Source organism: Ceratina calcarata, unplaced genomic scaffold, assembly GCF_001652005.2.
Source record: "Ceratina calcarata isolate Rehan_Ccalc_2016 unplaced genomic scaffold, ASM165200v1 scaffold151.2, whole genome shotgun sequence".
In the NCBI taxonomy this organism is placed as follows: Eukaryota; Metazoa; Arthropoda; class Insecta; order Hymenoptera; family Apidae; genus Ceratina; species Ceratina calcarata.
The window spans coordinates 1,642,927-1,663,014 of NW_017136308.1; the positions used below are offsets into that span (position 1 = coordinate 1,642,927).

The window sequence follows — 20,088 nt, forward strand, 5'->3', positions numbered from 1 at the left end:
GATAATAAAATATTTTTTACTCGAATTTTAGTGACACTTCTACGATGACAGCCGTTTGCCGCGCCGCTGATTCGAACTGCATCGGAGCGCTTCGAGAGCTTCCGTTCCCTTCCGTTGGCGGGATGGCGATGGCGGGATAGATGACGTAGGTAACAGCAAGAACAACCGCCAAATTTGCGTACCGGTTTCGTTGAAGAAAAATAAATTATCGAAGAAAGGATGTCGAGCCCGGGCAGGTCGCCGAGGATAAACAGTCCCAGAAGGAGCAGTCCGAGAACTCCCAGGAGACAGGTTCAAGGAGTGCGTTCTCCCTCGTTAATCGGGACTCCCAGTAAGTATCTTCGCATGTTACTCTAACCTCGTAGCATGTTCATCGATTCATTTCATTTGTAAAAACAGGGACAGGTAGGAATGCGGCAGAGAATGTGGAGACTCCTCTCAGGTGGAGTGCCAATCGGCAGGAATTGGGAGCCAGGCCGCCAACGATCCTGGCTTCCTCCGAAAGAGACAGCGGACCTGAACACGTATCTGAGTCGAACCAGGTCAGTTCTGAGATCGGTCTACAGTTGTCATCGCCGATCAACTATGGCACACCTAGTTCCCTGGGATCAATCAGAACGCCTAGAAGTGGTATACGAGGGACTCCTGTCAGGCACAGGCCAGACATCAACACAGACGGCAGGCGTCTGCGACAATTTGCTATACAAGAATCAGCAATACCAGAAGTCACTGAGACAGAGCGCAACAGTGAGCCATCAGAGCACAATGATAAGACGTCAGAGGGTGAAGGCGCGGGGCCTCAGCTGGTGGTATGGGGAACAAACGTGGTGATAAATCAGTGCAAGAACAAATTTAAATCATTCTTTCAATGGTACGTCGATTCAAGCATAGAGAATGACGAGCAAACGGATCACATGGACCTGGTTCAGCCATTGTATCTACAAAAGCTCGAGGAGATCCACACTTTAGAGGAACCTTATCTGAATGTGAACTGCGTGCACGTGAAGATGTTCGACGAGCACCTGTATCAGCAATTGCTAGCCTACCCTCAGGAAGTGATCCCAACGATGGACATGGCAGCGAATGAATTGTTCTTCGATAAGTTCCCGGCTGCGGTCCTTGAGCATCAGATTCAGGTTCGGCTGTTCAACGTCGAGAAGGTGAAGAACATGCGAGAGCTCAATCCTTCCGACGTCGACCAATTGATCACAATCCCTGGGATGGTGATCAGAGTCTCGAGACTGTTGCCTCAGCTGAGGGAAGGCTGCTTCAAGTGCAGCGTTTGCGGATTTACGGTGATGCTGGAGGTGGAGAAGGGGAAGACTAGGGAGCCGACACTCTGCGCCCACTGCTCGCACAAACACTCGTTCTCTCTGATTCACAATCTGAGTAATTTCTCGGACAAGCAGATGGTCAAGCTCCAGGAAGCTCCGGACGAGATGGCGCAGGGCCAGACGCCTTCCACCATCATTGCCTTCGCTCACAACAATCTCGTTGACGCCGTTATGCCTGGCGACCGAGTCTCCGTTACCGGGATCTATAGGGCTGCCACGCACAAGCCGAATTTCGAGCATAGTCTGCAGGCCGTTTACAGGACTTACGTAGACGTAGTACACTTCAGGAAATATAGCTCGAAGAGGTGAGGGCTCATTCGATTCGACCGGATTGTAAGTGAAGCGTCATCGAATCGATCGAACGATCTGTTTTCAGATTGCATAACGAGGAGGATGGTAAGGAGCACAATTTCACTGCGGAGAGGATAGAGCAGATCAAGGAGCAAGCCGCCAGGCCAGATATCTACGATCGACTAGCCAGACACATCGCACCCAGCATTTACGCCAACACCGACGTCAAGAAAGGAATAATACTGCAATTATTCGGTGGGACCAAGAAACCCGTGTCTCCGTTGGGCAAACACTTCAGGCCCGATCTAAACATTTTGTTGTGCGGCGATCCGGGCACTAGCAAGTCTCAGCTGCTGCAGTACGTTTATAATTTGGTCCCCAGGTCGCAATACACCAGTGGAAAGGGTAAGGCAATGATTACTTTCAATGCAGTTGTATTTATTAAGTTTGACAAATAAATTGCAGGGTCCAGCGCGGTCGGATTGACCGCGTACGTGACCAAGGACCCGGAGACGGGTCAGTTGATCCTCCAGTCCGGTGCCTTGGCATTAGCAGATAACGGAATCTGCTGCATCGACGAGTTCGACAAGATGAGCGAGAACGCGAGGTCTGTACTCCACGAGGTGATGGAGCAGCAGACTCTGAGCATCGCAAAGGCTGGCATCATCTGCCAGTTGAACGCCAGGACGAGTATACTGGCTGCTGCGAATCCCAGCGAGTCGCAGTGGAACAAGAACAACACAGTAGGTTCCGTCAATTTTATTCGTAGTTCTCCCGAGCAGCAATTATTAACGGTAAGAAACTGTTTTCAGGTGGTGGAGAACGTGAAGCTGCCTCACACACTTCTGTCTCGCTTCGACCTGATCTTCTTGATTCTGGATCCTCAGGATGAGGCCTACGACGGGAAACTAGCTTCGCATATGGTCTCGTTGTATTATAAAAATCCGGAGGAGTTCGAGGACGAGCAGATGAGCAAGAGTCTGGTACGGGACTACATAGTGTTTGCCAAGGAGCACGTGCACCCGACTTTGAACGAGGAGAGTCAGCAGAGATTGATCCAAGCGTACGTGGACATGAGAAGGGTGGGCAGAGGGCGTGGGCAGATCACCGCTTATCCCAGGCAGCTCGAGGCCCTGATAAGATTGGCCGAGGCTCACGCAAAGCTCAGACTCAGCCCTGTCGTCGAGTTGGAAGACGTGGAGGAAGCTTGGAGGTATATTCTCATTGTGTCTGAGGCGGGGGATTGAAGGGAAAACGATCATGAAATTGTTATTGATTACAGACTGCACAGGGAGGCTTTGAAGCAAGCAGCGATCGATCCGCTGAGTGGAAAGATCGATATCAACATAATAACGACCGGGATATCGGCGGCAGCTAGGAGAAAGAAGAAGGAGCTGGCTGATGCGTTGAAAAAATTGATCGAAAGCAAGGACGGGGTGCACGTTATCAGTCAGCAGAAGCTCTATGCCGATTTAAGACAGTCATCCGAGTCGTTAATTTCCCGAGAAATGTTCCAGGATGCCCTTAGAGATCTACAAGACGACGGGCTGTTGACCATAATCGGTAGAACCAACGTCCGCGTCAATAAAACCTAATTAATTATTACTTTCAATACTCCGTACTACATGTATATTTAAGTGTTTGATAACCAGGGTGATCGACCTTTATTTTATTCGTAATCCGAGTGAGAATAAATCATTTTAATACTTTTCCATATAACATGTTGCGTTTTCACAGTTTTGTTTCGCTTGCTGCGAGGCCATCTAATTACATCAACGATCCTATTCATTATATTGAAACGACGATTCTCCCTCTCGTCGGAAAGATTGCAATAATAAATGATCCGGTCACGCAACGTGACAATTAAAAGGCCGCAGCCAATTTCCAGTCGATCGAACTCGTGAATAATCAAATTCTAATTAAATGGCGAGCAGGCAATAACGATGGTGCGAACTAACGCTTGTCATACTCGCCGTTCGGTCACTGCTACAGAAAGGTATCCGAGGTAAAATGTTCGGGATGCAGTTTCAAGTGAAAAGTCAGAGCTCTGCTCTGGCACCGATTGTCTGGTTGAACAGAGCGTTTTGCCTGGACGTTTGTCACTTCTCGGGACGTCCTGCCTACTGTCTCAGCTTGTTATACGCCGCGACTTGCACCAGTCTTTATATTCTAGCGTACAGAAGCAGGAACATGAACGATATCGGTTGGGTCGCGTACCAGGAGATCAGCTACACGTTCATACTTTGGGTGAGCATCGTGGTCAGCTGTGTGTCCGTAGTTTTCGGGTTTGTTCACACGAAGGTAAGTAAGGTGGATGTTAGGAAAACTGTGATATATTGCACAAGATTTTTTCGATGCCATTGTCGTCCTTCAAGTACACAGGACTTGAGGCAGATTATACGAAGGTGCGAACAGGTGGACGACACTCTGGAGTCGTTCAGCGTTAAGCGGGAGTACACAAAATTCTTCTGGAGCGTGGTAAGGATAATCCCGATATGGATTTTAACGATGTTCTGCCTCTACGCGGTGGACACCTACTGGATGACCGACGAGTTGGGCGTCATGCACGGGATACGACTCTGCTTCCTCGTGCACGTCCCCTTTACCGTAAACTCGATGGTGATACTCAGTTTCTGCACTTTTATGAGGTAGGCGCGTCGTCTAATTTGTTTCCAAGCCCTACGCAGGTTCGATCGGGAAAACGATTGATTTTTGCAGAGTGTTAAAAGATAAGCTGCGTAAATTAAACGTGGCGATGTGCGAGGTGAGCCGTTTGTCGAACGCGGCGAACGATGTGGAAGCCAAGTACGTGAAACATGACTCGCGCGCGAGCAGAAAGATTGTGGTGGCGATGAATTACGTTAATAGGAAACGGGTCGTCCAACATTTTCTTCAAACCTCGAGGTAACATTTGCAATCTCGATTGTTGTTACGCCTCGTTGATGATCGAGAAACATTCTGCTGAAGGCACGTCCATCTGGAGATCGTCAGAATTTCCGACGTGCTAAACGGCAGTTATTGCTACCAGCTGCTGCTCGAACTGGTGGTGGAGTTCACGTTGATAATCGGACTCCTTTACAACGTCTATTTTGAATTGATGAAACTGAACAGTCCCTCCGAGATTTGGGGAAACAAGGGCATCGCAGCTATGAGTTTCTGGCTCTTGATGAATGTGGGGAAAATCGTGGCCGTGAACAATTTCTGCACCGCACTCCATAACGAGGTTCGTTACGTTATATTTTCCGACTCCTTAATCAATTCTCGAACCGAAACCTTGTTTTGCAGGCAACGGTAACTGGACAGTATCTCCGAGAGCTGGAAGGATCTTACTCGGATGAGAATATCAGAGATGAGGTGAAGAATCAACGATAGAACGAGAACTATAAGAATACATTTTCTAATCGATTTGTCTAATGTCAGATGCAGCAGTTCTCCATGCAGCTGGTTCTGCATCCCCTCTGCTTCTCCGCGGGTGGCTTCGTTTACCTCAACAATCGGCTCACAAAAATGGCAAGTAAAACAACTATAATTACTTAGCAAACTCGGGATTTTACGCGTTTAGTACAGAATGAACAGAAACAAGAAAAGCAAGTGACGAAATAATAATGTTTTATTTCGCATAAAAATCCGCGACTTATTAGTTCCGTCTATTAACTCTATTATCTCCTGGTTTCCAGTTTTTCGGAACGATCATGACGTACATGGCGATACTGGTGCAAATGAGCTCGACGCCCACCGCTATCCGATCCCTGACCCAAGTCGTCAACGACTGATCCACTTACATATTCATTAACGAATCAACGTCTCGATCTTATCGTCAGTTAAAAATTCTTAACATAAGCGTGTGACAACAGTTATAAATTAGCGAGAAGCGATACTAGCATAACTTATGGCACCCTGCTTCCGTCAACGATCGTGCAAATCACGCGTTAATAGCACTGCTCGCGCTTCGCCTATACAAATTGGACAACGTGGGATCGTAGGGAGTAGCGGCGAACCCGACGTACCTATTATTTTTTCGATGAACGAATCCGCCGGTTCGCGGATCCGTCTTATAATAAATGACTCGCCTAATACCGAACGGGTCGATGTACCCGAACGATCCCACGGCTCCATTATTCGGCTGTTGCTCCTCTTCGTGATACTGTCGCTTCAGGTAATATTGAAAACCGTTCTGTACGGTGTACGTTCCGTCGTACTCCGGTTTCGAATTGTATGTATTCGGTACGGCGACCGGCGTACTCGGGCTCGGTCGATAGGCGAACGATCCGATGTCGTTGGTCACCGGAACGTTTTCGTTCGATTCTCTAAAAAATAAATAACGGCTTTGAATTTGCCATTTGGCGGTTTCTAAGAAGAGATGGTACCTGAAGGGGTTTGGTGGTCTGACAGGGTTCACCAGGATCCCGGTCTGCGCCGGGACTCGCTTGGCCTCGACCACCGCGTCATCGATGGGCCTCTCCTTGCCCACGTAAACCATCTTCGACTTTAAGATACGAAATCCATTAGAGTCGGCTATGTAATCCTTCAATCGGAGGTAGCCGAGAGGGTCCAGCCATCCCTCGGTCCCGATCACGGTACCATCCGCCAATCGTTTCTCCTTCCTGTATTGTCCATTCGACGTTTGGTACCTAAAGAATCTTTCGGGTCCCTCGTCGGTTTGGATGTGATACTGGGTGCCCGGGCTGAAATTCCACCCGCTCCTCTCGGCCTCTGCCAAGTTCGGGGAGAGACACAACACCGTACCCTGAGATATAAATTAAAACAAGTTTAAAGTTCCTCCCGCAAGTCGATCGTGATTTAACGAAGGGCGGCAGTGAGAGGATCCGAAGAACAACGGTGGGACCAGTTAATGGTATAACTAAATACATAAGATCGAGGACAAAGGGAAGGGAAAGGCGAGGCTACGGAGGTGAAAATCCGCTGTGCCACGGGACTGTACCAAACCGGAGACAATGGGTCCCAGTCACGGTAATTTCACTTAAATTAAAAAGATAGAGGACAATTTTATACGCGTTCTTTTTCGAAGTTTCGAACCGTGTCTATCGATAGACACTGTGCTACGAAGCGGTGTGAAAATTATACGAGGACGAGCACGGAGAAACCGAGTCATAATTAGAGACGATGCGTTACGCGTTGCAATTTGAATTAACGAAGGCCGAGTCTATGTAATAAAAGAAAAAACGTATCGGCATGCTATGTACGTACGTCAATTGAAAATTAATGAGTAGCGTCTGTGACTCAAACTGGAACATCGTTCCGATTGCGAGTCATCGCGATAAATATACGACTTATGAATCTTTAAACAGAAGTCGATTTTTTACGATTATCGGCTATTACGATTCACGAATTTCTTACCCTCAGCAAGGTCAGCCAACAAATTATCCTCAACAGCATGGTCGTTGATTAATAATCGTTATCCCATAATTCATGTTCTACCGGTGAAGTTAAATCGATATGTTACCAGAAATGGGAGATTTTTAATCGAAGAACTCGAAGACGTCAGCCGATCATTCTTTCTCTGATGTATTTACAATTTTCACGGTGCGGAGAGTGAATGAAAGAGAGAGTGATCTTAATCGTCGAGCGGGCGAAGTGAGCACGTTGGAAGCGGCTGTGAGACTGTGAGCGGCAGAGAGCTCCGACCCGGGTACTCTCCTTTCAGAAGAGTCTCTTTTTGCGAACAACGCTATCCTCCGAAGCAGCCAAGGTTTCGACCCCGCTGTCCACGGGAGACCGATTATAAAAATAATCATAAATCAGTAGCCTTCAAATGAAAATACTATGGTACGTTATTCTACGATTCTCGTTATCAATCGAATGAAAAATGATGAAATCTCTGATTATATAAAAGTTTTTCAGAGAAGATTTCAGCCTCCCCGTATATGTCACGATGATATCATTTAAGTATGGATTCGTATGTGTACACGCGCGTACGTGTACGGTGGACTCTCAAACTCGTAAAAGTGAAAGTGGAGGAGAAAATGGGATCGTGAAACTCGACCAATAAACCGATAACAATGATGCAAAGAAGCCGGTGACAACGGACATCTAATGATGACAATAACATTGATGGAATTCAGAGAAGAATATTGCGAAACGAATTCTGTTTTCCTAAAGACAGAACGATGTAAACGACCTTGTTTCCTGTCCTGTGCGTTAGCTAAGTAACAAAAGACAACGGTTGCGAAAGCTTCCCAGTGATGCAGGGAGAGGAACACAGGAAACGTTAGATACAATCTGACAATGAGACTCTCCGCGGTGCCCCTGCGAAAATGAACTTCTGTTCCCGATCTAAAGCCACGTCTTCGGCCTGAAGAAATTTTCCCTTACAACGTTATTTTGAAAAAATTAAAAAACTTACCAGGGATAGGAAGAGTAACGAGGCTCTCATCGTTGATCGATCTAAAACTACCGTGTTACATTTGTACAACTGTTTCTAACTCGAATCAATCGATGAACCGTTCGCGTCATACAACTGGTGAGAACGGGTGCTCCTCCGAGGAGCGTTCGCGAGATCCTACTGATCCTCAGTGGAATCGAGGGTCACGAATCTCACGGCTAAGAGGCAGCCTACGTGCGTACAAGCTACCCACATGAACCACCGGCCTTACTTGGGAGCAGAGGTCTGTCCCTACGCCCTCGCAATTCCCGTTTTGATCATGCATACGCGCGCAAACAGGATACAAAACGATAGTGTTATATGAAGTATAATCAGGAAATAATCGAACCAGACGTCTAATATAGACATCTTTTCTCTGGCGCTGATCGACAAACAATTGTGAAACCCTCGTCATCTGTAATAATGAATAATCGTAGTCTTAGCTAACTGATATTAAAGTACGATTGTATATGATTATTTAATGAGCGTTGAACAGCGTCTGTTTCTTAGGTGGACGGTAATCGTTACGCGCAAACCACGGAATTGAATGAAATTACGTCAGCGTTATTCCTGTCCGTGGCTATGCTTCCGTTACCTTCGCTCTGTCCTTGCTCGCGATTCTAACGGAGGCAAACACGTTTCGCTAATCGCGTTCGAACCGTGCCCACGCGCTTTCAAAAACGCTTGCCCCCGCAAGGAAGATTCATTGTAATTTGGATCTTCCGTCTTTCCGCTATCGATGATAATAGTACTTCGTTTACCTAAAGGAAGTGGGAATGTAAACAGAAAGGGGATGGCATGGAATCGTTCGGGGTCAATGACCTCCACCTAGCGAGATCAAAAAGTTTCAAAAATTGAAACGGTATCAAGCAAAGAATTACTACTGTTTCAGACTTTGTCGAATTACGTCGACTTCGGATTCGATCTAATGATCGTTCTCGTATGAAATTATCATTGATTACACGTTTTACATAACTAATCGTAAGCGTTACGCCATTACGAGGAGAAAGGCTAGCTCTCGGTTTGGAAAACGTGCTTGTACTCACATGATCGACGTCGGATCATCACTTCTTTCTAGGATCGCTTAGAATAAGGTTTGCAACGAGTGAAACTGGCACAATTATGTTTATTTGAACGGTACACTTTAATTTTTAACACGGTTGACAGGCGGCTTGGGGACACGGACACGGACACGGTTGCGGGCACGACGTCGGACATATTGGAACCAGTGTACCAGGTAGCATGTAGCTGCGAACGTAAAACCCTCGGTTACAGCTCAATGATTAATTAAGAATTACGAGAATGACATCGCGGACAGATCGTTCTTTTGGCGTGCGTATAAGACCGTGATCGGAGCGGTGCATGTAAAGGAAAGGATCGTGTTAAATTATTTGAATAACCTGCAATTGTAGGTGGTATTGTCGTCCATGGGTGTAGTTGGGACTTGGTACCGGGGCTGCTCCGCCCAGGGCTTGTCCACGGGCGTTACTCCGTCCACTGGCTGATAACTGAGCTGCATGATCGTCTCCGTGGTCATAGGAACATCCGAAGGACGGTAAGTACGATCCGGTGCATAGCTCGGCAGTGGTAACAAGCACTTGTCGTTGTTTATGTAGGAGAGCTTGTAAGTGGTGCATTCTGCAACAGGGTAACATTGAACGTGGTGCGAAGCACGGAATGATTCGAGATACGATGAATAGTTACTCTCGAAAGGCGCGCAGGCAGTGGCAAGGCTGTCCTCCCTGCGCAAATCTGGCGACACAGGGACGTTCTTCCAGGTGAAATCGTGTTTCTGCGTAGTGACGTCCTGCATCGGGCCTCTGCCCAACCACTGCTTGTCGCAGGGAGTGATCGGTGTCTCTGGTTTCACGCACCAGTTACCCAGAAAACTCATCTAAATTCAAATGTAATTAATCGTTATCGCATCACTTATATCTGCTGTGTACCGTATTAAAAACACGACGAAACCAACTCTGTGGACGGTGTCATAGGAGAGAGGACAGTTGGAGAAGCGAATGTTGGCTGGGGGCACGATGGGATCCGGTTTGTCACCTCCGCAACCGAAGTAACTCAAACGGTACGTCGTGTTGTTCTCCGTGCAGCAGCCGGCGTTCAGCAGGTTTTCCGTCGGTTGAACGATGATCGGAGCCTGCCTCCTCTCGCAGTGGGGCCAGTAGCTCAGCCTGTAAGTCGTGCAACCGTCCATCGGCTCCGTCGGAGGTATATACTCTTGTTTATCCCACGCTGGTTCGTCCTGACGAAGAAACAGCGAGACGAGGAACTTCATCTTTAGTTCCGAAACATGAAATAAGAACCTTGACAACGTCGTTCGGATAGTAGCTGAGTCTATACGTGGTGTAGTCTTCCATTGGCACGTCCGGCTTCGCGTACTGTCTTAGGGGAGCATAGGACTGCGCGGGCATGTAGCAGTTCGTCGGGAAATAACTCAGCCTGTACGTTGTATCATCTGAGGAACAGCGGCGCGATTCTCTTTTAGGTAAGCCGCTGCCGGAGCTACGATATTCGGTCTCTCACCGGACAGTCTCTCGGGTTGACAGTAGATATTGTTCGGCGCGATGATAGGGTCTCTCATCGGTATGTTCTTCCAAGTGAAATCATGCTTCTGAGTGGTCACGTCTTGCATCGGTCCCCTGCCCAGCCACTGCTTGTCGCAGGGCACGATCGCCGTCTCGGGCTTCGCTCCGCAGTAATTGAAGTAACTATTCTGAAGAGCGATCGAATTAATCTCCGTTCAATTTGACGATCGACGATCTGTTACTCTGTATGTCGTCTCGTCGGACAGCGGACCGTCCCCAGTAACCAGCCAGTCCCTCGGCAGGATCGGCCCGACGATCTCGCAGGGATTCTCCCAGTAGGAGAGCTTGTACGTGGTGTTGTCCTCCATCGGTATGTTCGATTTCCAATAATGCTGCGGCATCAATGACCGTCACCGTGTTTGAACATTAATCGAGTCCAAACTTTTTTGTTAGCTCTAACAAACTTACGCGTATGGGCGCGAACGATTTGGGCACTTCGGGCTGGACGTATTTCTACGAACAAATTCGAATGTAATGTAAATGAACGTGAACGAACGATCGTGGCACACTTACGTAGCACAGGCGTTGAGTGCAACAGCAGCAACAGTTGCAGGTGTCATCGTGGTCTAACTGCAATCGAAAGGTTCGAAGTTTAAACGAAATCGTTCGACTAGTAAGAGTGATAGTTCTGTTTTACTTTGAGCTTCGTTTTTGCCTCGATGATCGACGGTTTCGTTTGCTGATCCTGCTTACTCTCGTGCCTGCAATTTTTGAATTTGTTTTCAGAGATCCCATTAAATTAAAACGAAACTAAATAACGGCTTACTCGACTTTACAGATCTGCATTTTGGATAGTATATGTACATATATGTGTATATAAAAAAGGGGGAGAATTAGAAAATAAAAAGATGTATAAAAAGGTGTAAAGGATGAATACAAAAGGTTTTGACAAAGTGTCAAACGAACGAACAATTGATTAGACAAGTTTAGTTTGGCATTTGTTATATTTTAGTTCGATTTATTCGTGAACACAATGTATCATATAACGTTTGTCAGTTTCCACGTGAAAGCTCTCGTTCCAGTTCCTTGATCACGGTTTCGATCTTCCTCGCAGCCAACGTCGCCGATCGTTCGTCGATGTCGCGATGAAAAACGAATCTGACGAGGCTGTCGTCCAATGCCAGACACTTGACGATGACTCCCTGCTCGTCCATCTTCCTCAAACGCTTGACGAACAAGCCGTTGGCTTGCGGAACGTCGGAACGCACCTCCACGAAGATCATGTTCGTCTGTACGCTGGCTAAATCGATAAAGAACACTTTCGAACGCAACCCAGCGATAGTCGAGGCAATAATCGAGGCTTTCTCATGATCACGGATCAAGTTTGGAACGTGATCCAATGCCAGCAAGCCGGCGGCAGCCAAAACTCCGACCTGCCTCATGCCTCCTCCGAGAATTTTCCTCGTTCTCCTCGCTTTAACAATGAACTCTTTGGTTCCGCAAAGAAGGGATCCTACGGGAGCGCCTGAAAAACGGTTCGAGCTTAAACTTTGACAAGCATCACGTCAATTACCACCTACCTAGACCCTTGCTGAGACAGAACATGACAGAATCGCATCCCTGCACGATCTCGGGTACAGGAATCCCGGAAGTGACGGAAGCGTTCCATACCCTGGCCCCGTCCATGTGCAACTTCAATTGGAATCGTTCACAGAGCGATACCAGGTCTCGGAGCCAGGACAGTGGCAATACTTTCCCATTTAAAGTATTCTCCACCATTACCAACCTGTTGACAGGCTCGTCATCTCTGGCTCTGTGCAATTTTCCTTCCAATTCCATCAGGCAAAAGGTCCCATCGCTTTTATTGTTAAGAGGCCTCAGGTCGGCGCCTACCAGCTCAGCAGCTTTGGCCTGATAATGCAAACAGTAGGACTCTTCGCCACAGTATACCTCACACCCTTGTGTATTGCAGTGGTTCATTACTGTCAAACAATTGATGGTTTTTACATTGGAAACTCGAAGAGATCGAAGACAGTACTTGCGATCAAGTTTCCCAGTGTTCCAGAGGAGACGAACAAGGCGTCCTCCATACCGACCATCTCTGCAGCTTTCATTTCCAATTCTAAAAGGAGGAACAAGATCAACATTGCATCTATGCACTTTTATTATCACTTACGTTTTACTGTCGGGTCCTCCTCGTAGACGTCGTCGCCGACCTCTGCGTTCCTCATCGCTTCCCTCATCTCCTCGGTGGGCTTCGTCATCGTGTCGCTCCTTAAGTCAATGGTATTTCTCTGTAGGTCATAATTAATCTTTAATATACGATGGATAATCTCTGGTGGAGTTCGACAACAGCCTTTTGTACCATTTCGTGATCCTCGCGTTCGGTGGTCGATGAACACTTCTCGTAATACATTTTAACAAACTGAAATTTCCGTTAAACGAAGGACAAGCAGTTAAGACTCGGATATATAACAAGTTTAAATAGGAGATACATATTCCAACGCGTATTATCGAGTTTGATGTTATATAAACGATGAGAAATATCTGTTAGTCTAATTCTGCTGATTCTGCTCATATTCTGCGCTGCGACTTCGAATGTGGCTCGAATTGGAGATCGGAGTCTATGTTTTCAGCCCCATTAATCAATTTATGCTAATCGACTCTTAAAGGGCATAAATCGTCGATAAAGACAAACTCGTCCAACTCCTGTGAACGAATCATGAAAGTCCATGTTGGACGAAAGCATGGCATGCATTCTATTTTCTCTGCTTCCATCAAACAGAATGTTCTGAAAGAATTCATGAACGTAGTTCTCGGTTGCGTGCACGTCCACGTCCTGTAATTTTTTCATTCTCTATTCTATATCTCATATTTTGCAAAGTAACAGAGATAATATAAATAGAGGAGGGGAGCCATAGGAATCTCTGTAAACAGAAAGATCCGGCGAGTAGAAAGAGAAAGAATTTGTGGCACTATCTGTTCTTCTCTAATGGCGCATGCGCACTGCTCAGTAGCAGCAGCAGGGACAACAAATTATTTATCTCATTGTACAGAATTATATAGACAAACGATTAAAACACGTAAGTGACAAATTAAGCGACATAAAGTATCGAATAAGAGCACTGTACAATAAACTAACTATTTTTAAGGACGAATAATCGTTAGGATACATTTTGCATATTTTGTTTCGTACAAATATTTTTATATATGTTTATGTTTATAGATGAATTAATATATAATTTAATGTTTAAAATGTTAATATTTGCTATTGTGCAATGAAGTACAAATATTTTATAATCTAATGCTTTGTAAATTTATTTTCCAAAACGGGTGGATGCAGACGACATTCGATTGTAATGCGCATGTGTCATTAGACAAGGATAGATAGTACCACAAATTTGTTCTCTCTTTCTAGAGGAACGATAGGTGTTGGCCTGGCTCCCCTTCTCTATTTATATTATCTCTATGCAAAGTAAGGCGATAAAAAATTGTTGCAAATCATAAACGCATGCAAATTATGAACCCGTTCGATGCGAAGTAGGCTGCTTTACTTTTTTAACAAGCTTAGCGGCGATATTGGCAGCACTGTCGATCGTTAGCCACGTTCATTGGAGATTGGAGTTACACGCAGTGTACAAAGAACGAATGGTTTACGTCAAAGTTTCCAGAAAGAAATAGAAATTGAAACCGTGTCGAGCCAGTGTCGAGCAATGTTTAATTAATCGATTGATTGGCAGCTGCTCGAATCGCAATGAAAATGGATTTCGGCACGCTGTTGAACGTCGCCCAGAAAAATGAGAACGCCAAGCAGGTTCGTATTTGAAACTCCTTAACAGAATAACTTGTGAATGATTTTGAGCATACTCGAGTACACACAGGTTAATTCAAGTATATTCGTGTATTTTTCACAATCGGATGTTATAACAATCGTTTCAGCCCATCGCTTGCTATCAAACGAAGTTTGCACCTCCAAAGAAGACCGCGAAGCAAAATAAGACATTGTCGGTGAACATAAAACGATTTCTGGCCAAGAAAGAGGAAGAGGAGCGACAGAAGGTTTTGGAAGAGAAGAAAAAGCGAGAGGTACGTTGATTCTTTTATCTGAATTTATTGAATGTCTACAACAATACTATTGTCTATTTATCATAGAATCTGCTGGCATTGAGAGATCACAAGGCACAGAGCAGAATCAACAAGCATTTGAAAGTGTGCAAGGCTGCGAACAAGTCTGTCTTGGCTGATGCAGTGGACAATGAGAACACAGCCGTCACGATGGCAGGTATGATCACAATTTAAGGATGTATTGGCTATACAGTCAATCCCAAAAGTTTATGCACTTTAGAAACGCATTTTTTAAAAAGAAAACAGACGTCGGAAGAATGTTGCTAATAATAAACAACAACAAAAAGTTTTCGATTTTTACGACATTTTTCCAAAGGATACCCCTTCAGATTTTGCGAAATTTTCGTTTTTTGTCAATAATTTCCAAACCCTTTAACTTACGGAAAAATTGCATCAGACCTCTCTTGTAGAGGACGACGAGATCTACAATTTCTGTATCAATTTTTTTCGCTAGCGTCAATAGTTAACGAGTAATTTGCAAAAAACTATTTTTTCGTTTTTCGTCAATAACTCGTTAAATATTAATGCTAGCGAAGAAGTTTTATACAAAAATTGTAGATCTCGTCGTAAGGTACATAAACTTTTGGGATTGACTGTATAGCCAACACATCCTTAATTGTTAAAACATCGAACGCAACTATGAGATATCATGTTAAACTGTTCGCAGGTCCTTCCCAACCAGACGAGGATGATTACGGTTACGTTTCGCAGGAAGCCTCTGCCTTTTACAACCAGCTGATGAGCAAGTACAACAGCATGCCCTTGCAGAAGGATATCTTTGCGGAATCTAAGAACAGAACCGTGAAGGATATTGCGTCGACGAAGGTATGGCATCAAATGCTTCTGTATCGATGAGATTTTATCAACGATTGATATTTTAACAAGAATCGTACGATAGGACAGGGTGAAGCAAGCGTTGAAGCAGCAGCAGATGGAAGATATGTTGGGCCACAGACGGAAGAGGAAGGGCAAGGAGTTCGAGACCCAGGATAACCCTGAGCCGAAAGAAGAACCGGTGAAGGAGAAACCGAAGGAAGAGCTGAAGGAGAAGAAGAAGAAACCGTCGATGCCGCCTCCCATCAATTTCGCGGATTTGTTGAAGATCGCCGAGAAGAAGCAGCACGAGCCGATCGTGATCGAGGTAAAACCGAAGGTCGAGGAGCCTGAGAGATTGTTAACTAAGAAGCAGATGAAGGAGTACGCGAAGGAGAAGGAGTGGAGGGAGCGAAGGAAGGCAGAGGCCAACGGTCTGGTTAACAAAACTACTACTGTTACTGCTGTTACTACTTCCAATACTACTACTACTACTATTAATAATAACAAAATCACTATTAACAATAATAACGATAATAGTAAATCGCAGAGTGGTCCAAAGAAAGAGAAGACGAACGGTTGTTCAAGTATCAAAACGAGTACCAAATCACCGCAGTGTTCAGCAGATATTAAGCCGAAGAAACCAACCGTGCCAACTTCGTCTGCAACAGTGCAAAATACATCGAGAGCCGTTTCAACTAAAATCAATAATAGTTTCAAAGTAAATGGTCCGACGGAGAGAGATTCGATAGCCGAGGAGAAAAAGAAGCTGGAGATGGAAAGGAAGAAGCTGGAGGAGATGAGGCAGGCTCTGGAGCAAGAGAAGAAGAAGCTCTGCTTGAGCAAGGCTCAAATCGATGAGCAGAGTTTAAGCATCAAAAAAGAGAAAATGATTAAGTCGACGGTCCCGAGGACCGAGGGGAAGAACGGTGTTCCGAAGAATCGTCTGCAAGGCGACAGGAAGGTGAGACAGTTGCCGCCTACCTTGAAGCCGAGGCCATCAGTCGATCACGGAGAAAGAGGGAGGAAGTTGATGGTGGGGCAGAAACGACGCTTAAATGCCCGCGAGGAGGACGAATACGATTCGGAACTGGACGATTTCATAGACGACGAGGTAGAGGAGGGCAACGAGGACTACAGTAAGTGCATCAGCGAGATCTTCGGGTACGACAAGAACAAGTACAGATACGTCGACGACGAGGACGACGATAGAGCCATGGAGAGCAGCTTCGCTCAGCAGTTGAAGGAGGAATACGTCTCGACGAAGATCGGTATAATGGAAGATCTGGAGGATATGAGGATGGAAGCGTTAGAGAAGAAAAGGAAGGCGATGCTCAAGAAGAAGAAGTTGAAGTAGCCCTCCTCAATGCGATATCCTGCTGCCTTACCTTGTTATCACCGAACTGCACAAACTGTACATAGGCTGTCTTTAACTTTATATATCAACAAATCTCATCCGAATTCGGTAGGAAGTTTATGTCGATTCTTCGAAACTCGCGCACAGTTAATCTAGAGAAAAAGGAAATGAGCGTATGCGCCATCATTACTTGCTTCATATTTTATACGCAAGATTATACATGTATTTATAATATTCACAACGTTAAGTTTAATATATATAAAAAGCTTAATTCTAGAGAAATAGTACATATATTATATATATATATATATATTAATAATAACGTTTTCTAAACCTTATATACAATAAATATTTATATATATATATGTATGTATATATACACAAACACACACATATATATACATATATATGACACTCAAGAAAACCCGTGTATATATTTACAACAGAATGTAACATAATCGTTGCTGTTCCTTTAAACGAACGTTGCAAATGCGGTCATTGCAGGATACGAAATGAACCAGAGCGCGAACAATTTCCAAAGATACTATCACAGCTTCAAATGAAATTAACATAACAAAACATACATTTCTATAATGATTCGACGGTACAGCTAAATTCTAAATATCAAATTCGAATACTAGTCGCTTGTTCTTTTAGTTTGTTGACTCGAATCTAGCCCAGGACTCGAGAATTCGAGTCTACGGCAAACAGAAATCGTTCATTCTTTAATTATTCGACTAAGGTCAAATCGTAAAGTTGTTAAAAGTCGTCGATGCCACCGTCGGGTACCCCAGCCCTGACCTTGTCCAGGACCCTGTTCACGAATTCCGTCGAGTGACTGGCTATGCGTATCTCTGTAAAAATTCGAAGATAGACTCGATTTACGATCCTGTCAGATCACGAATAGCGATGAGATACGAACTGGTGGCCGATTTGCAGCATCTCTCCATCTGCCTGGTCAGTTCCTCCTGATTCTCGGGGTTGGGCTCCGTCAGTTTAGCTGCTAGGGTCTGCTTGGCCTGTGCTATTCCATGTATTAATTTTTCTGAAACGAGATCACATTCTTAGTTGCGTGAAACGACTCGGTAATAATTTTTTTAAAACATTACTAAACTGTGCTCTTGTTCCAAACCGTGTAGCTTGATCTTATTGGCCTCGTGCTGGGCCTTCTTCTTCAGTCTACACGCCCTGGAGGCGAGCTTGTTTTTCTCCTTCCTCGTCTTAGGCCTGGCAGTGAACGGGAGCTCGGATACTGGCGTCATATCGTTGATGATCCTTGAGAGTTTGTCCAATTCCCTTCCTATACTGTACAATTTCCTCGGGTTCGGCGTTAAATCGTTCCCGTCACCTTTCCTAGCCTTTCCACTGTGTTTTATTCCCCGCAGGGCACAGCTGGGACTGAACACGGGATCCGTGGCTTCGTTCAATACGTGCGGATCCTCCAGCCGAGTTCTGGCCACGAGTCTCTGACCCTTCGGACCCTTCGCTTGAACGTTGTACTGCCAGAAGTACTTCTCCTTTTTGCTGTGTTTCTCCCTGCCGGAGTCGAGGCTCCTGTTCGGCTCCTCGCCGTCGCTGCCACCCGTGTCTGAAACGTAAAACGAGTAGCGAGGAACTTGAAACGAATCACTTCGAAAACCATTTCAACGATCGCCTACCATTGTCGCTGCTGTAGTCGTCGTAGTGATCACTATCGTCGTCACTGTCTTCGTACCCCTCGTCGTGGCTCAGTTGATCGATGTGATAGATGGGGTCCGGGCTCAAAGCACCGCCGGTGCTCAGGCTGCTGGTCGAGCCGGCCTCGACCACTCCCAAGCTCCCGGTACTGAGCAGGTGAGGTCTGGGCTCTCTCCTCGCCCAAATCTGCTCGAGACCCATCGTCCTAGTAGGCGCGGACATCGACAGCCTCGAGACTTTTGCTTTACCATTACCCGGACTGGTGGTCACACCATCCATTAGCTGGTCCCGGGACGAGGGTGTGGCCGAGTCGAACGAGGAGGAGTTTTCGCAGCGTCTCAGCAGCAGATCGTGGAGCGCTGATTGACCGTTCGGTTTGTTAGCCATGTGTGGAGACGTGGAGGAACTCGCAGTGCTGCTGCCTGCTACATGGCTCGTCCCTGGGCTCGGAAAAGCGTTCGGGCTGACTGTGTCGACGTTGTCCGCGTTCGCGTTCACGTTCAAGCCAAACCCGTGTGCGTTCACATTGTAATTCGGATAAATGTTCCTGTATCCAGACTGTGGGAAGCTGCTAGGAGCGAATCCCACGTTGTTGTCGTTGAATAATGGTCCAGTGCACTGAGTCGCGTTCGTCTCCATCTTGAAGGGCTGCAGTCTCTCCTCGGGCAGCAGCAGGTCGTCGAAATTCAAATCACCCAACAGAGTGTCATCGTTGGCATTCAATTCAGCCAACGTTGGACCTTGGATCAAGTCTGCCTTATCTACTTGGAGTATATCGTCATCTTCCCATTTCTCAGCTTTAAAGAAATCATCCAGCTGATCAGGGTCTACTTTAAAAGGTGACTCGACGTGCTCATGACACCTGTTTGGCCACATAGAGGCCAATGGAGATGGTGAGAATTGATCATAAATACCACGAGCCCCTCTGTGGCCTCCAGGAATTGGCACAGAGGCTGACGAAGGGCCCATGTCTTGACTGGGCTCTTGTTTCACTATCCCATCCATTGGACTGGCTTTTGTTCCCAGGAACAGATCTTTGTAGCTAGACTCTCCCATCTGGAACCCAAGAGGATCACACAGGGTCGACGAAATCTTGAAGACACGAACGACTTGGAGGTTAAACACTCACCAGCTTTTCGTCACCGATGTCTCGCGTCCGATCGGCAGGCTAAAAGACGTCTGAATCGCGTTGAAAGAAGCGCAACGTAAAGTTCATTAAGGACAATCGTGAAGGGACATAACAGGCATTGAACTACGAGAACTTCACGTTACTCGAAAGAATCGCCATCACTTTCGTCAGCAAATATTTTCGTCGCGACTATCCTCCTATTCGGATTTAATTGTTCCTCACCGAGATCAACGTTACGAGCTACTGAAAGAACGAAAACACGGTTCGCCTCGGTTGGATCGGATCGAAATAGAGTTGGTTGTTATTGTTTTGCTGAAAAATACACCTGACGAGAGACAATGCAATGTTTTAACATAAATAACGAGAAGAGATCGTCACATGACAATGGGAGAGCTCGTTGGCCAATTGCGAATCGCTTATGGAAAAGTTCGACCAACGGATGA

The 20,088-nt window shown here is 45.9% G+C and overlaps 7 protein-coding genes and 1 long non-coding RNA gene across 11 annotated transcripts; 3 read left to right on the top strand and 5 right to left on the bottom strand.

The window, feature by feature from the left end:
• The first annotated feature begins 128 nt into the window (after nt 1-128).
• dpa (disc proliferation abnormal) lies at nt 129-3,341 on the top strand. Its single transcript, XM_018036512.2, has 6 exons — nt 129-331; nt 400-1,639; nt 1,711-2,030; nt 2,091-2,368; nt 2,438-2,838; nt 2,908-3,341. Exons 1-6 carry the CDS (start codon nt 220-222, stop codon nt 3,218-3,220), a joined length of 2,664 nt encoding a protein of 887 aa, XP_017892001.1. The 5' UTR covers nt 129-219; the 3' UTR covers nt 3,221-3,341.
• On the bottom strand, nt 3,254-4,155 carry LOC113465203 (uncharacterized). Its single transcript, XR_003390047.1, has 2 exons — nt 3,868-4,155; nt 3,254-3,794 (listed from the first exon to the last, which is right to left on the bottom strand). It is a non-coding gene; the product is annotated as an uncharacterized LOC113465203 (long non-coding RNA).
• On the top strand, nt 3,758-5,502 carry LOC108632145 (uncharacterized). The gene is made up of 7 exons (XM_018036518.2): nt 3,758-3,926; nt 4,008-4,273; nt 4,344-4,529; nt 4,593-4,848; nt 4,911-4,979; nt 5,046-5,135; nt 5,303-5,502. Exons 1-7 carry the CDS (start codon nt 3,816-3,818, stop codon nt 5,396-5,398), a joined length of 1,074 nt encoding a protein of 357 aa, XP_017892007.2. The 5' UTR covers nt 3,758-3,815; the 3' UTR covers nt 5,399-5,502.
• LOC108632147 (uncharacterized) lies at nt 5,214-8,168 on the bottom strand. Of its 2 annotated transcripts, none has more exons than XM_026819457.1 (3): nt 7,990-8,168; nt 5,993-6,372; nt 5,214-5,932 (listed from the first exon to the last, which is right to left on the bottom strand). In XM_026819457.1, exons 1-3 carry the CDS (start codon nt 8,017-8,019, stop codon nt 5,548-5,550), a joined length of 795 nt encoding a protein of 264 aa, XP_026675258.1. In that variant the 5' UTR covers nt 8,020-8,168; the 3' UTR covers nt 5,214-5,547. The 2 variants fall into 2 exon arrangements, with proteins under 2 accessions (XP_026675258.1, XP_026675257.1); XM_026819456.1 differs by lacking the exon at nt 7,990-8,168 and adding an exon at nt 6,984-7,239.
• Nucleotides 8,169-9,113: 945 nt separating this feature from the next.
• On the bottom strand, nt 9,114-11,390 carry LOC108632043 (stabilizer of axonemal microtubules 1). Its single transcript, XM_026819412.1, has 10 exons — nt 11,371-11,390; nt 11,118-11,214; nt 11,013-11,057; nt 10,787-10,936; nt 10,543-10,732; nt 10,323-10,474; nt 9,980-10,261; nt 9,712-9,901; nt 9,408-9,645; nt 9,114-9,255 (listed from the first exon to the last, which is right to left on the bottom strand). Exons 1-10 carry the CDS (start codon nt 11,388-11,390, stop codon nt 9,159-9,161), a joined length of 1,461 nt encoding a protein of 486 aa, XP_026675213.1. The 3' UTR covers nt 9,114-9,158.
• Nucleotides 10,486-17,107, top strand: LOC108632144 (protein SPT2 homolog). 2 transcript variants are annotated; one of them, XM_018036514.2, is made up of 7 exons: nt 10,823-10,914; nt 10,998-11,187; nt 14,285-14,358; nt 14,484-14,630; nt 14,697-14,826; nt 15,337-15,494; nt 15,568-17,107. In XM_018036514.2, the coding sequence occupies exons 3-7, from the start codon at nt 14,299-14,301 to the stop codon at nt 16,837-16,839; spliced, it is 1,767 nt and encodes a 588-aa protein (XP_017892003.1). In that variant the 5' UTR covers nt 10,823-10,914; nt 10,998-11,187; nt 14,285-14,298; the 3' UTR covers nt 16,840-17,107. The 2 variants fall into 2 exon arrangements, with proteins under 2 accessions (XP_017892004.1, XP_017892003.1); XM_018036515.2 differs by lacking the exons at nt 10,823-10,914; nt 10,998-11,187 and adding an exon at nt 10,486-10,504.
• On the bottom strand, nt 11,530-13,281 carry LOC108632146 (L-allo-threonine aldolase). The gene is made up of 5 exons (XM_018036520.2): nt 12,910-13,281; nt 12,721-12,838; nt 12,583-12,666; nt 12,125-12,526; nt 11,530-12,069 (listed from the first exon to the last, which is right to left on the bottom strand). The coding sequence occupies exons 1-5, from the start codon at nt 12,958-12,960 to the stop codon at nt 11,597-11,599; spliced, it is 1,128 nt and encodes a 375-aa protein (XP_017892009.1). The 5' UTR covers nt 12,961-13,281; the 3' UTR covers nt 11,530-11,596.
• A 98-nt stretch (nt 17,108-17,205) lies between the features above and the next one.
• Nucleotides 17,206-20,069, bottom strand: REPTOR (repressed by TOR). 2 transcript variants are annotated; one of them, XM_026819494.1, is made up of 6 exons: nt 19,646-20,069; nt 19,431-19,572; nt 18,498-19,313; nt 17,954-18,427; nt 17,762-17,884; nt 17,206-17,693 (listed from the first exon to the last, which is right to left on the bottom strand). In XM_026819494.1, the coding sequence occupies exons 2-6, from the start codon at nt 19,570-19,572 to the stop codon at nt 17,599-17,601; spliced, it is 1,650 nt and encodes a 549-aa protein (XP_026675295.1). In that variant the 5' UTR covers nt 19,646-20,069; the 3' UTR covers nt 17,206-17,598. The 2 variants fall into 2 exon arrangements, with proteins under 2 accessions (XP_026675295.1, XP_017891845.1); XM_018036356.2 differs by having other exon boundaries at nt 18,498-19,572.
• Between the last annotated feature and the right edge of the window lie 19 nt (nt 20,070-20,088).

What these genes read in the sequence shown, in the direction of transcription:
- dpa (XM_018036512.2), top strand. Translation starts at nt 220, where the DNA reads ATGTCGAGCCCGGGCAGGTCGCCGAGGATAAACAGTCCCAGAAGGAGC. An exon ending in CTCGTTAATCGGGACTCCCA is followed by an intron (nt 332 to 399) that starts GTAAGTATCTTC and finishes TTGTAAAAACAG; the next exon opens with GGACAGGTAGGAATGCGGCA. An exon ending in GCAATACACCAGTGGAAAGG is followed by an intron (nt 2,031 to 2,090) that starts GTAAGGCAATGA and finishes AATAAATTGCAG; the next exon opens with GGTCCAGCGCGGTCGGATTG.
- LOC108632145 (XM_018036518.2), top strand. Translation starts at nt 3,816, where the DNA reads ATGAACGATATCGGTTGGGTCGCGTACCAGGAGATCAGCTACACGTTC. An exon ending in AGTTTCTGCACTTTTATGAG is followed by an intron (nt 4,274 to 4,343) that starts GTAGGCGCGTCG and finishes TGATTTTTGCAG; the next exon opens with AGTGTTAAAAGATAAGCTGC. An exon ending in ATGAGAATATCAGAGATGAG is followed by an intron (nt 4,980 to 5,045) that starts GTGAAGAATCAA and finishes GTCTAATGTCAG; the next exon opens with ATGCAGCAGTTCTCCATGCA.
- LOC108632147 (XM_026819456.1), bottom strand. Translation starts at nt 7,022, where the DNA reads ATGCTGTTGAGGATAATTTGTTGGCTGACCTTGCTGAGG. An exon ending in GTTGGCTGACCTTGCTGAGG is followed by an intron (nt 6,373 to 6,983) that starts GTAAGAAATTCG and finishes TTTATATCTCAG; the next exon opens with GGTACGGTGTTGTGTCTCTC. An exon ending in AGACCACCAAACCCCTTCAG is followed by an intron (nt 5,933 to 5,992) that starts GTACCATCTCTT and finishes TTTATTTTTTAG; the next exon opens with AGAATCGAACGAAAACGTTC.
- LOC108632043 (XM_026819412.1), bottom strand. Translation starts at nt 11,390, where the DNA reads ATGCAGATCTGTAAAGTCGA. An exon ending in AATCGTTCGCGCCCATACGC is followed by an intron (nt 10,937 to 11,012) that starts GTAAGTTTGTTA and finishes TTGATGCCGCAG; the next exon opens with CATTATTGGAAATCGAACAT. An exon ending in TCAACCCGAGAGACTGTCCG is followed by an intron (nt 10,475 to 10,542) that starts GTGAGAGACCGA and finishes GCTGTTCCTCAG; the next exon opens with ATGATACAACGTACAGGCTG.
- LOC108632146 (XM_018036520.2), bottom strand. Translation starts at nt 12,960, where the DNA reads ATGTATTACGAGAAGTGTTCATCGACCACCGAACGCGAGGATCACGAA. An exon ending in AACGCGAGGATCACGAAATG is followed by an intron (nt 12,839 to 12,909) that starts GTACAAAAGGCT and finishes TATGACCTACAG; the next exon opens with AGAAATACCATTGACTTAAG. An exon ending in CTGTCTCAGCAAGGGTCTAG is followed by an intron (nt 12,070 to 12,124) that starts GTAGGTGGTAAT and finishes ACCGTTTTTCAG; the next exon opens with GCGCTCCCGTAGGATCCCTT.
- LOC108632144 (XM_018036515.2), top strand. Translation starts at nt 14,299, where the DNA reads ATGAAAATGGATTTCGGCACGCTGTTGAACGTCGCCCAGAAAAATGAG. An exon ending in AAGAGAAGAAAAAGCGAGAG is followed by an intron (nt 14,631 to 14,696) that starts GTACGTTGATTC and finishes TATTTATCATAG; the next exon opens with AATCTGCTGGCATTGAGAGA. An exon ending in AGGATATTGCGTCGACGAAG is followed by an intron (nt 15,495 to 15,567) that starts GTATGGCATCAA and finishes ATCGTACGATAG; the next exon opens with GACAGGGTGAAGCAAGCGTT.
- REPTOR (XM_018036356.2), bottom strand. Translation starts at nt 19,572, where the DNA reads ATGGGAGAGTCTAGCTACAAAGATCTGTTCCTGGGAACAAAAGCCAGT. An exon ending in CGGTTTGGAACAAGAGCACA is followed by an intron (nt 17,885 to 17,953) that starts GTTTAGTAATGT and finishes ATCTCGTTTCAG; the next exon opens with AAAAATTAATACATGGAATA. An exon ending in ATGCTGCAAATCGGCCACCA is followed by an intron (nt 17,694 to 17,761) that starts GTTCGTATCTCA and finishes GAATTTTTACAG; the next exon opens with AGATACGCATAGCCAGTCAC.